We start from the raw sequence: 13,951 nt of genomic DNA on the forward strand, positions 1-13,951 counted from the left end.
TGAGCCACCGCGCCTGGCCAGTAAATCACTTTCTAATAGAAACCAACTAGCATTTTCCCTTACTATAAAATTATAATTTCAGTTTCATTATTTAAAAAAAAAAAAAAAAAAAAACCTGAAATTGATATGTTGGCACTTTCAAGTAAATGAAAACCTTGTAGAAAGTCTATAATTCGAGTACAAGTACCATATAGCCAATGCTTTCCTAACAGCAGCCAATATATTCTCCTTAGAGACTCATAGATTTAACATCACGTCTGCTTCTGTCCAGTCTTTAGAGTAACAGAATTAAATTCCAAGAAATCTGATTGAATTTTAGTCGGCTTTTCAAGAAAACAGCAAAAGGAATAATTATGACTTTGAAAGCTAAGGAAAAAAAATTAATGCCTCTACATTAATAAAATCTTGATTAACATACTGAGAAATAAATCACTCTAGATAGGAACATGTTTTGAATAGAGGAACAGAGGTATTAATCCTTTAAGAGCTAAAGCTTACATTTTTTATAAAACTTTTCTTAAAAAATATGTTTTTGTTGCTTCCTTAAACAGTGTTCTAAATACAATGTAATATTTTAAAAAATCACTCAAGGTCACCAGGCATGGTGGCTCATGCCTGCAATCCCAGCACTTTGGGAAGCCTAGGTGGGTGGATCGCTTGAACCCAGGAGTTCGAGACCAGGCTGGGCAGCATAGCAAGATTCCATCTCTTTAAAAATAATAAAATAAAATAAAATAAAATAAAATAAAAATCACTCGGGGTCAACATCAAGATATTGGTCAATATGCCTTGCCACGTGTTGATATATAACTGGGATGATGCTTCCTGTATTCAATCCAAGAGAGGAATTACAGCTTCTGGATTAGGTAATTCCTTCCAGATAACTGAAAATTAGTTCTTTAAATCTAGAAGATATTACATTTATTCATGTGAAAAACTCTCTAAAATAGACTATTCATCTTCCCTGACTCAGTAAACAAGCTAATTGTTCTTAAAGATTCAGGAACCCTACTGAGACATACAGGACTCATCAGCTCCTGCCCCAGGTGGCCTCACCATACTCTGCTATTCTGGTTGCCTCCTTGTTTCTAGCCATGCTATTTCCTGCACTAACCAAACGCTTCTCCTGCACTGTTGCTGTTAACCTGATCTTTACTGTCATCCTTCTCATTTCTGAATATAACCTGGAGCAGCCACTGCCTCCAAAAATCTTTACCTCTCAGACATGTTCCATATTTTATATTCTCTATTTTAGTGAAAGTTGTCACCCTTTCTGAGTCTCTCAAGTTGTAAACCTCTGAGTTAATTAACAACTCTTCCCTCTCCCATATCCCTCTACATGTGTTAATCGCACATCAAGTCAATCTATACCTTAAAATTGCTTCTCCAATCTGATTCCTCTTTTCCCTTCACCCCAACCCACTTTACCCTACACAATCTTAGTTCACGTTCTCTCTTCTTGCTTTGATTATGGCAATTGTCTTCCACTAATTGGTCTTCTGACTTTTCCATCCTTCAGCCCTTTCTTTTCCTTAAAAATAATGAAATCTTCACTATCTGAGCAACAGATTAAATCATTCCCCAAACCTCAGCACTGCACAATATTACCCTTGTAACAAACCTCCACATGTATCTCCTTAGACTAAAATAAAAGCTGAAATAAATCAAAAGAGAAAGACAGAAAAATCAAATCTGACCAGATCACTTACCTTATGGCACTGGCCTCCAAATGTGTAAAGAATAAAGTCCAGATTCCTCAAGAGAAGATAGAAGACTTCAAATCTGATGCCAACCTACTTTCTCAGAATCTCCTTTTCTAACTCCCCACTCATTAGCAAACATCCTACATTCCAACTTCCATGGAAGAAAACAGGAAAGAAAACTAAAAGGAATCTGAAAAACCAGAGAACCGGCAGGCTTTTTCCCTCTTACCATGTTTACTTCATGCCATTTTAAAAATCAAAGCTAAGTTTCTTATATTCTTCTAAAGTACATTGCCCCTGAGAATCACATTTCCTATGAATATCCCCACATCACAATTTTTCCAACTTTACGATTTTCTAATTTCATGAACAATATATGTACCACCCAGAACAGCTACTAAAACAACTTGGCAAAGGATTTCTCTTGTTTCTAAATGAAATATGTGGTGATCTGATTCATTTCATACAACCAAATCTCTACTGAATTTAACATTCAACACTTTACCCCAAAGTTCTATTTATTGGCTAAGAATCATTCTTTTTTTATGTCTTCTCACATCCACTAACAGTATCTTTTTCCATAGCCCTATCTCACAAAAATACAAATAAAATAAAATTAGTGACTACCAATCAGTCAGTATGAATGTTTTAAGAATGGGGATACAGAAGGTCTTAAAAGGTTCCAAAAAGAAAAGAATCAGAAAGCAGAACAGCACTGAACCTCTCAATGGCAAAAAAAAAAAAAAGAAAAGAAAAAGTAGAAGAAAGAGAAAGGAAGGAAAGAAGGAAGGAAGGAAGGAAGGAAGGAAGGAAGGAAGGAAGGAAGGAAGGAAGGAGACAGAAAAATTTCTCTCAAGCTTCTGAGAGAAAATTACTTTCCAACATGGACATCTATGTTCTATTAGTTTCTTGTGGCTGCCATAACACATTACTACAAACTAGGTAGCTGAAAATAAGAGCAATTTACTCTCTCACAGTTCTGGAGGCCAGATGCCCATATCTGGCAAAGCCTCACTCCCTCTTGGGGCTTCAGGGGAGAACCCATCCTTTTCTGTCTCCTCCAGCTTCTGGTGTTTCTTGGCATTCTTTGACTTGCAGCCACATCACTCCCACCTATGCCTCCACAGTCACACTGCCTGCTCCGCTTCCGTCTGTCAAATTTCTCCTATGTGTCTAAGAACACTTGTCACTGGTCTTAGGGCCTATCCGAATAATTCAGGATTACGTCTTCATCTAAAGATCATTAACTTAATTGCATCCGCAAAAACCCTTTTTCCAAATATCGGAAGCCATTTATCAGGCCAATATATCAATAAAAAATTAGGACACCTATACTCTCTCCCAGAATGCCGGTAACTGTGCCATCACTAAAATGCAGGAGAAAGCCAAGAGAAAAGAAGACATTTAGTTCAAAAAACAGAGGATACTGCATAGGAGAGAGGCAAATGGAATTCCCAGGAAGGGGGTAAAGCAATGTTGCAAAATGACAGTGCACAGTAGGTAAAGAACAACCAGTTTAGATAGCAGCAGCAGATGACCACAAGAAATATACTACTGAGAAGGGTTTAACAGTTCTGTTGAAGAGTGTGGAAGGATTTTGGCACATACAAAACTAAGAAAAAAAAAGGCAAGTGATAACTCCAGGAAAATAAAAATTGTAACAAAGCTGAAGAAAGTAAGTATTATTATTGTGTAGTATTTTGCTCAGCAGTGAACAATATTCACATTGAATACTAGTATTCAATCTCATATAAGAAATTTTAATATACTATGTTGGAAGGACAGAATGTGGAGAGGTGTGAGAAAAACCAACTTTATCTTCCATAAAAGATAGTATCTAGTATTGATAAAGAAATAGTGTAAATATTATTTAAGATATGGAGGTAAATACCAGAAGAAAGAACTAAGAGTTGCCAAGGTGTAGAGAAGAATGGAAAAGGGCAGTGGCTATTTTATTTAATCATAAATTCACTTTTCGCACTGTGCTCCTATTTCTTTGATAATAAAACTCTAATGCAGAAAAGATTCTAAGAAAAATGACTTGTTTGGCCAGGCACGGTGGCTCATGCCTGTAATCTCAGCACTTTGGGAGGACAAGGCAGGTGGATCACCCGAGATCAGGAGTTCATGACCAGCCTGGTCAACATGGTGAAACTCTGTCTCTACTAAAAATACAAAAATTAGCTGGGCATGGTGATGCACACCTGTAATCTCAGTTACTCAGGAGGCTGAGACAAGAGAACCGCTTGAACCCAGGAGGTGGAGGTTGCAGTGAGCTGAGATCACTCCATTGCACTCCTGCCTGGGCGACAGACAGAGACTTTGTCTCAAAAGAAAAAAAAAAAGAAGGAAAGAAAAAGAAAAATGACTTATTTGGGCCCTATCACAGTTAAAAAACATTTGTCACAATGTCTGTTTCTTATACCTTGAAGAAACATGAAAGTTCTATAAAAATTATTTTTTTAAAAAGTGTTCTTTAAAATAAATTCCCAAGCCATGTGTACATTAGGAGAAACCAAAACCAAACACCAAAACCACTCCTAAAGTATGGTTAACTATAATGGGCTCAACCTATATAACCTATGTTATATTATTACAATTCTATCCATATTTAATATAAAACTCCTGCCTCTTTTGGTTATTGAACATAAGACTTTAACATCAAAACTGAGTAACACATTTAACTGGGAAAAAGAATTGAAATCATTAAAATGAAGGTGTTTCCAAACTGGTATCCCGATAGCTGACAGTGAATCTAGTTTATATGGGGGTGACCTCTAATTTTAGAGACTTCACAATATTAGGAATACTGAATTTAAAAATCTGTGCTCTGAATATCATTACAGCCCAGGGAAAGGACAACAGTAAGATTTCTTTTGTTCCATTCTATGATGAGAGAAAGAACATCTATGAGGAAAGAGTACAATAGCTACGGTGCTAGGACAAGGTTAAATATAAGAAAAAAATGGCAAATATTGTTTTCTACTTACTTAATATCTTCCTTTATTTAGTTCGTTCATCAGTGATACAATTCTGAATAGCACTTTGGCACACCAAATCTACGCTCACTTTTGCCACCCTGCCTTCCCTTGAACTACATTTAAAGTTCACCTATTTCATATGATGATCTATGCTCTAAATAAATAGTACAAAGTTACTCTGAAATTCCCCCCACACAGGGGTAGCCACTTAATGTACATTTTGTTAAAACTGGTGTAACTAATGTTAACGTGTACTCGACATACTAATTTAGAATTTGCCTACTATCAAGTTAATCTTGCTTACTTATTTACTTGAAGTCATTTGTCCATTGTCCATCTTAATTGTTAGATTTCAAAGGACACAAGGATAACACCTGGTAGAAACAGGTCCTTAGTAAATATGGTTGTTTGTTTGTTTGTTTGTTTGAGATGAAGTCTCGCTCTGTCGCCCAGGCTGGAGTGCAGTGGCACAATCTTGGCTCACTGCACCCTCTGCCTCCCAGGTTCAAGCGATTCTCCTGCCTCAGCCTCCTGAGTAGCTGGGATTACAGGTGGGCGCCACCATGCCCGGCTAATTTTTGTATTTTTAGTAGAGACGGGGTTTCACCATGTTGGCCAGGCTGGTCTCGAACTCCTGACTTCATGATCCGCCTACCTAGGCCTCCCAAAGTGCTGGGATTACATGCATGAGCCACCACATCCAGCCAATAAACATGTTTTATATCAACAACTGATCCAATCTCAAATAGCATGGTACTTTCATAGTTATTCAGATGCAAACTCAAGTAAAATTTTTTAAAAAGGAATCTTTTTTTCCATAAATATGCAATCAAAATGAAAACACATATTTTTAAAAGAAAAAGATATGTCAAGGTATTGGTGGCATGGGGCAGGGTGTTCTAGAAACAAATTACTTTTAGAGCAAAACCACTTTGGCTTAAGTCTCAAGCAATTTTTGACCTTGTCCCAGAGTTACAAATATTGTGATCACTGAAGTAGAAAAAAACAAAGTCAAGGGCAAGTGCAAATGCTAAGAAAAAAATACAATGCCAGTGGAAAGAATCTGTTGTGCATTTTCATAACTCATGAAAGAAGAATCCCAAAGCAAAAGTATGTGCTTCTATAAAACGGTATTTTGAAATCAATAGGAAAAAGAAAAAAAAATAAGTCCTTCATCTTCCCACTAGTTCTTTCCCATCCAATGCTGCTGAATCTTTCTAACTCTTACAGTAAAATGTTACTAGTGTGAATACAGCCTATTAAGGCTTTTGAACTAAAACGTATAAATCCCCAAACACAGTGTTCATGTAGTTACAAGTACTTCTGATAGACACTTTAAAATAGCAGCACTAGTGAGAACTATTATTATATAAATATACAATTTGAGCCCTTTGATTTTTAAGAGACAAGTAGATTCAAAAACTTTTGTCGAAATTAGGTAAAATATCAACTTAATAAGAAACTTGAAAAAATGCTCCAACCCTAGGCTAGCATAAAATTCCTAAATGCTCTTCTTGCCCGGGTTTCAATTATTTTCCCAAAATACAAACAAAATTTATGACAGAAACTCTCATTTCCTGACTGATTAAAAGTCCTGACTGATTAAAAAACCTTTGGTTTTGGCAACAGAAATCAAGCCATCAAAATGCAACTACATATTTTGCTTTTTAAAACGACAACAATAGAAACCCACCCCTTGCAAAATTAAAGCACATTTCAAAACCTTTCACTTTCATTAAAGAGAAACTACTGCTTGGGCACGGTGGCTCACACCTGGAATCCCAGCACTTTGGGAGGCCGAGGCGGGTGGATCACCTGAGGTCAGAAGTTCAAGACCAGCCTGGTCAACATGGTGAAACCCCGTCTCTACTAAAAAAACAAAAATTAGCCGAAGGTGATGGTGCGTGCCTGTAATCCCGGCTACTTGGGAGGCTGAGGCAGGAGAATTGCTTGAACCTCAGAGGTGGAGGTTGCCGTGAGCCGAGATCGTGCCACTGCACTCCAGCCTGGGCCAGGGAGCAAGACTCAGTCTCAAAAAAAAAAAAAAGAAAGAAAGAAACTACTGAGGTCCACAGGCCAAAAGGGCTGGAAAAGCAAAGTTCTCATGCCAAAGATCATAGAAAGTATTTATGCTCTTAATCTCTCAACCAAACATCACTAAAGATGCCTCAATGCAAGAATGACTTTCTACCATTATTTCCTAAAACTCTCTGATTCTTCATATTTTATAAGTTACACACCATCACAATTACTTCTATGGGCAAAGTCTGAAATTAAAGCTGTGGCTCACATAGGCTTCTCTTCTTCAAAATGCACAAAATGGCAGGATTTCAGACAGGAGAGAGGCAAGCCCTATCTCTAAAGGCTGTGGGCATGGAGAAATTTTAATAAAATCTGGGGGAACAAAAGAACTCTGTAATTCTGTAGTCTGCTTTTCCATCTCAAGACTCTAGTTTTAGAGCTGGAAGTCTTATACACCGAATCCTATATAAAAGTTTTACCTGTTTGGCTTTTGGTTTCTTTTTGCTTGAAGTAGTCTCATTTGTACTTCCATCCATTCCTCTCAAAACACTGATGAAATCTTTCTTGGAAACAGTTGATATCAACTTAGCACGCTTTCTCATAGAACTTCCAGCTTCCTTAACCTTTTCATCAACATTCTTTTGATGTTTCTGAACAGCATTAAATAATTGCACCACACCCCTATAGAATATAAAATGACCAGAACAATGTAGTTAAATAATTACACTAGAATACAAACTCTGAGGATAGGAAAAACGTATTTTTACTGTCTAGAAAAGAGGCAAGCATTTAACAAGTACTCAAAGAGCTGGATAAGTGGTTAAATACATTTGATAAATACATCTGAAAAATCAATATATATTTCAATGAATGAATATAAATTTCTAAACAGATAACAAATGTGGATTGGTACATAACTTTGTGCTTCACTCCAGGAAAGATTTTTCTGGATCTCAATTTCATCTGTAAATTGGAAAAATAATACCTGAGTAGCTTAAAAAGTATTTAGCTACGTTATCTGTAACTCTTGTGTTATGAAACTATTTTAAAATCCTACTTTAAAAAAGACTTACTTTAAAAACTACATTCTGCATTTACTTGAGTTCATTCAAAGATAAATTCTGAAAATTAAGACCTGCAATATCCAATACAGGAGCCACAAGCCACATGTGGCTAGTGAGCACTTGAAATATGACTGGTCTGAATTGCCATGTGCTGTAAATGAAAACACACACCAGATTTCCAAGACTCAGTATGAAAAATAGAATCCTTAAATCTCATTAATAACTGCTTCATAGTGACTACATGATGAATATTTTGAATACAGAGTTAAATAAAATATTATTGAAATTAATTTCACCTCTTTCATTTTACATTTCTCATTGTGGCTATAAGAACATTTTAAATTACATATTAAATTACAAATGAATGTAGCTCACATTCATTTCTCCTGGATAGCATTGATTTATACCGTTAAGATCCCTTCCAGCTCTAAAATTCTGCAATCTATGAATTTTCTTGCCCTAATAAGAGGCAATCTGCCTCTTCCAATAATTATTGGGCCTTGCACATCCCTGTATATGGTTGCTGGATTTTTCAAGAATGAATGCACCTGACTGCTCTTTATCCAGGCCATTTCTCAGGGTTGTTTGTAGGAAGTAACCTTGAGGAATGAGGTAACGTCTCCCCCTAGACAAACAGCAGGCTTGTTACCTATCAGTATAAAAGTGACAGATTCCCAAGCACAGTGTTCCAGCTCTTACAACACAACATACTGCACGTCCGGGCATCCATCTGGGACACCTGCACTCCCTCTATGGGACAAAGGAAACACTGAGAACGTGAAGCTCTGCTACTGCTTTTGCCATGAGTAACAAAGTCCTTTGTCTTTGACCCAAAGTGTCTTGTCTTCTACCAGCATCCAGGAAACTTAAACAGGCTAGCTTATGAGCTTATAAGGAGAGTAAAATTCCAGACCCTTCACAGTAGTGACAGGACCAGGGTGAGGCAAGGGAGGTGCCTAGGACATGAAATTTAGGAGGCACTCACTCTCATGTACTGAGCCTGTACTTTTCTAAGCTCTGTGTATGTACTAATCCATTTAATTATCAAAGAAACCCTATAGGCTAGGTACATTATCCTCTATTTCCAGATAAACTGAGAGAAAAAGAAATTAAGTAGCATGCCCAGGGACACATTGCTAGTAAGAGCCAGTACTAGGATTTGAACCTAGCAGTCTGGCTCTATCACTGATGCTCTTATTCACTACACCACGCTATCACACTGTGTAACACTGAGATGGATTAGAAAATGACCAAAATAATTTAGGTAACAAGAATTTAAAAGTAATTCTGCTAAATGTAACTGCTACATTCTTTAGTAGCAGCCCAAATGTTATCTCCTCTGTAATGCTTTCTCAAACTTTCCCAGACAATCTCCTGTTCTATGTTCCCAACACATAGACACAATTCTACTCTCAAAGAGACTGTAATTCCTACAGATGACCAGGCAAGGACCACCCAGCAGCCACCATATCCTATTTGTCTTTGGACACAGAGGGCATCGAGTAAATGTTTGGCGCCAATGATTAAATAAGCAGAGTAAAAAGATAGCTTGAAATAGCTGTAATGTGTAATGTATTATGCCATAAATATAATGCAAGATAAAAATCATCATCGAGTACCATAAATTTAGACAAGCATCATAAGAGAAATGCAGTAAGAGGTCTGATTACACAGTTCTCGTGACTATAAAAACAAGATGATCTGAAATAGGTTCATACCAAATATATACTTAGCACATTATATTCTTGCCTCACAAGACCTGGAAAATCTTTGGTTGAATTCAGTGTTGAACAGGCAGGCTTAGATATATATCACTTGGCTCTGAGAAAGGCTGAGCTTAAGAATCAAATGGGGTCAAAAATAGAATCACTATCAAAGCTTTAGTCTACTTATTTTTTAAAGGGCAAAAACACTGCCTTACCTCGTTGCAATTCTCTGAAGATTTCTCTCTGTCTCTTTGTCTTGGACAACATCTGGCTTTACTCTGCACATCATTTCCCACTCCAGCCTCTTATCACGCTGCGTTATAAATATTGTTATGTGAAAGAATATTAGATATTTCTGAAAGTGCAGCAAACATTGGTATGATACTCTGTGAAAGGGTGAAGGTAATAAATCATTCTGGCTTAGTTTGTCAGGGACTTTTAAAAAAACACAATTTTAGGGGTTCAGCTTCGAGAGCCTGTGGTTAGCACTCAGCGTGTCATGCGAGAGGCACAAAGTGAGTTTCTTTCAGGCTTTCTGACAGCAGGGGCCTGGAGAGCTGCCAGCATATTCAGCAAGGCAGTACAAGATAGGGTGTGAGGGAGCCACATGCCTGCTCTGCCATCACCAGATCATCAGAAGGAAGCATAAGGAAGATTCCAAACTATCCTCTTTGAAAATTAAAAGTTTATCTTTACTTTCAGAAAATGACTTCCTCAGTCATCAGAATTATTATTAAGAAAATGTATCAGCTTTTAAAAGAACAGCATCGTATCCAGATATTTATATAATGACTATTGTTCTATGCACAAAATCATTTAAATCCATTTCTCTTCTAGTAGCATATCTGACCAAAACTCTTGCCATATATGGTTAACCGGTTGTAAGCTATAGCAAACGGTACAGAAGCAGAAGGGGAGGTGGGAAATAAGAAAATCCCCTAGGTAACATAATTTAGTTTGAACTCATCTTTAAATAGTATCCTGGTCCCAGGAATCTGATTTGATAACATTGCTTGTTCATGTCTCCTTCTCAGGCCAACATTTAACCAAATATCAAATATAATGACATAATGAATTAATCACCAAGAAGCTGGCAAGCACCAAAACCAGTAATAAAGATAATGTTTTTATTAAAATTTTTTTATCTTGCCTTTACTCATCTATTTCTCATTTTGTATTAATGAAAGTGTCTAATCAGAGTAAAACCAAATTCTTGCACTCAATATAAAGATTAGCCTGATAGCTTTCTAAAGAAATAGATTCCTCTTCTAACGAGACAGTTCATTTTAGTGGTCATGAAATTCACTGTCAGATTATGAGAGGAATTTATTTTAAAAATCTTGCTTTTAAGTTTGAAACAGTCAATTTTTAATTATATTCAGTACTCAAAGGATAATATGTATGCTTAATTCTGAAACACTTTTAACTCTGAAATTTATTTTTGTATTTATGATTAGAAATAAGTAACTGATATATTGGAAAACCATAATAGTTAAATTAGGAAATAATAATTACATATACTCTTCTAAGAAATATACACAAAGAGCATTTGTAGCTGCCAAGTCTTGTTTCTGGTATCAATACATGCGCTTTCATGCATTATGGAAACAGTAACATCTCTAGCACTCAAAGTTTTGGCCTAGAGCAGAGTTATAGACTCATTCCTCTTGGCTTCAAAATGTTCTTACCCTCACTAGAACTCTGGGACCAGAGGAAATCAAATATTCTGATATTTTTGAAGCCTCTTCTAGCATTTGCCAGATAATAAACAAAGACTCAAAATTTTCAGTTGAAAAGCTATCCGTAAGATTTAAAGACAAAACTTATCTTAAATAAAGTACAATAAGACTATTGAATTAATAATAGAGTATGCCGTGTTTCTAAGAGCAATACTTAAAAATTTCCACCTTTCACACAGAGCAACCTGTATTAAGAACAAAGAAACATACATCTTGAAACAAGATAAGGAGATGGTAAACATAAAAAGAAATACGTGTCAATTCAAACTTAACGTTTCTTTCATTTTTACCTATGAAGTGACTTTGGGAATTAGTACTTCTACGTTGCCAGTACATTTGTAGAAAGTTATTTTTCTTTAATTAAAAAAAAAAATGCTTATTTTAGTAACCAAGTATTTTAGACGGAGATCATCAAGTACAGGTGATACGAAAACCTTATCATGGATGTTTAGCTTTTATAATACACAACAAATTTATGTATAACTTTTGACCTTTAATTAATAGATTATACCTAGTCTAATATCTGTCATCAGTTCAACAAAAGCATAATGAATTCAAATTTATCCAACACTGATTTGTATCTAACACTGAAATAATCCATTTTCAGAACTACAACCAATCCTTGAGTTATGACATCTTCACAGATTCGTATTGTAAAATAAGTTTTGGCAAAAAAAAAAAAAGTAACTAACATGCTTCTTAGTTCACAACCTAATAAAGTCAGCATGCAGACAGCTAAAACAAATAAAATAGGCTCAGGAATCACCACCATGTGTATAATTACTTGATTTTAAAAAGATGTTTCCTCGGCATTTACATTTCTATTACTTTGCCTTTGCATAGATGATTAAAAAGTGAAAATGCTCAATGGAATAATTTAGACTAAATTCCTAAACATAACCTTAGTTATCCACCTTCACATAAAAAGCAAGTTAAAAACTGGAAAGTTAATTGGACAAACACTGCAAGAAACAGTTTGATCAAGATTAGAGCTAGCCTAGACAATATAATCTACAAGACAACTGGTGAAACACACCTGTTTTATTTTCTCTAGTCTTTCTTGCTTTAACTTTTCTTTTTCCTTTTCCAGCTTCTTATTTTTGACCAGAATAGTAGGTTTACTTTCAGGAGTTTTCTTGTTGAGGACTTTAGCCATGGCATCTGCCCAGCCCGTATTAGTCCCAACACTTGATTCTCTGTCATTCTCATTTTCTTTGTCACAGGGCTCAGCATCACCTTCACTGTCAGCTTCTACAGCATCATCATCAGAATAAAAGTGGTCCTTTTCCGATCCACAGCTTCCTATAGAACCTAAGAGTAAAAGCAAATTAAACTTTAATATTCCTAGGCAGAGGCTGCCAAGGCCCCCGGAACCCTTCCTGGTGCCCTGCCTGTCCCCATTTTTGCAAGAGGGGTACTTTTCTGAGTCCCACAGCTACAGTAATGATGAAGAGCAATAGGACCGTCTTTCCCATTGCCATCAGCTCCCAGAGACCCAGCCCAGCCACATAGACAGCGGATATCACAGCGGCTTCCAAACCCAGGACCCAGGCAGCAGGAACAAATCCAACAGCCTCTGCTGTCAAAATGGTGACCGCTGACATGGAGCTGGTGATTACAATACTTGCAATTTGCGCATTATTTTGGCATAATACCTTTATTTTTTCAGTGCTGAATATTCATGAAACAAAAAATGATGTAAAACATTAATACATTTCAAGTAAAAATTTATGACAAATTAGAAAGTAGGAAATAAAAACATGCCTATATAAAAATGAATCTCGAACATGAGTAAAACTAAAGTATCTTCAAAAAATTAACTGAACATTATATAACAAAGAAAAATAACATTTCACATTTTTTAAAAGCATGATCTTAAAACATAAAGTGCCAACAGTGTAAAAGAAAATGTTAAAAACAAGAAATCACTTGCAATTCTATCATGCTAACAGAGCTGCATATTTCTTAATAAAGAGAAAAATTAACGAAAACATTTAATTTGAAGCTTTTTCTGTATCTTATACACTGGGTCAATTTAAGAAATCTGAACACATTTGTGACTCTGGGCTTTAACATACAAACATAGTTGATATATAAGAGTCTTATTATTGCCCATAACACTAAAAAAAAAAGGTATCTAAATTAAAAGCTGGCAGTACTATTAACCAATTCAATAGAAGACTGAATTTTTTTATTCCAGGACCACAGAAGTTTTCCCCAAGAAGCATCTCCTAGGACCAGTGTACCCTGGAAAGTACACTGGAAAACAAAGTTTGGAGAATATAGTTAGCTGAAAGCTATATTATTTTAATATTATATATGTTTTACTCTTCAGAGTCAGTAGCATTACACAGAAACTAATAACAAAATAATTCTTAGAAAAGGTCCTTCCTGTAGTGAGTATTCAACTAAATGTAAGGAGGCAAGATGGCTTAAAAGTTTGGGTCAATAAAAAATATCTTGGTGATTAAAAGCAGAAAAATCGTGACAAACTCCTGGGAACATGTCAAAACTACAACACTGACATCTACTGTTTGACATCCAGTGTTTTGTCCTGATGTATTCACACACAAATTGCCGCAGATTTCATGTTTTTCAATGGTACCGTTAAGGCAGCCAAAGCAAGCCAAAACACTTTCTGATGATGTAACCCACTCTCATTCTCCACTTCAAAACCATGGCTATTTTCTTTGGTGCATTTCCTTCCCAGCTTGACTACCACAACATGCATAATAT

General features: G+C 36.1%; 1 protein-coding gene across 2 annotated transcripts in view; it reads right to left on the bottom strand.

Moving 5' to 3' along the window:
• The window catches only part of RRP15 (ribosomal RNA processing 15 homolog (S. cerevisiae)), a 44,548-nt gene that overhangs the window by 16,601 nt on the left and 13,996 nt on the right, over positions 1 to 13,951 (bottom strand). The window contains exons 2-4 of one of the 2 annotated variants that reach the window (XM_011987375.1): positions 12,252 to 12,517; positions 9,692 to 9,789; positions 7,186 to 7,387 (exon numbers count right to left, since the gene is read on the bottom strand). In XM_011987375.1, coding sequence (XP_011842765.1) covers positions 7,186 to 7,387; positions 9,692 to 9,789; positions 12,252 to 12,517 — 566 coding nt within the window. Of the gene's footprint in view, positions 1 to 7,185; positions 7,388 to 9,691; positions 9,790 to 12,251; positions 12,527 to 13,951 lie in introns of both variants that reach the window. The other variant, XM_011987374.1, reaches the window with a different exon arrangement.

Source organism: Mandrillus leucophaeus, unplaced genomic scaffold (genome assembly GCF_000951045.1).
Source record: "Mandrillus leucophaeus isolate KB7577 unplaced genomic scaffold, Mleu.le_1.0 Scaffold309, whole genome shotgun sequence".
NCBI classification, from domain to species: Eukaryota; Metazoa; Chordata; class Mammalia; order Primates; family Cercopithecidae; genus Mandrillus; species Mandrillus leucophaeus.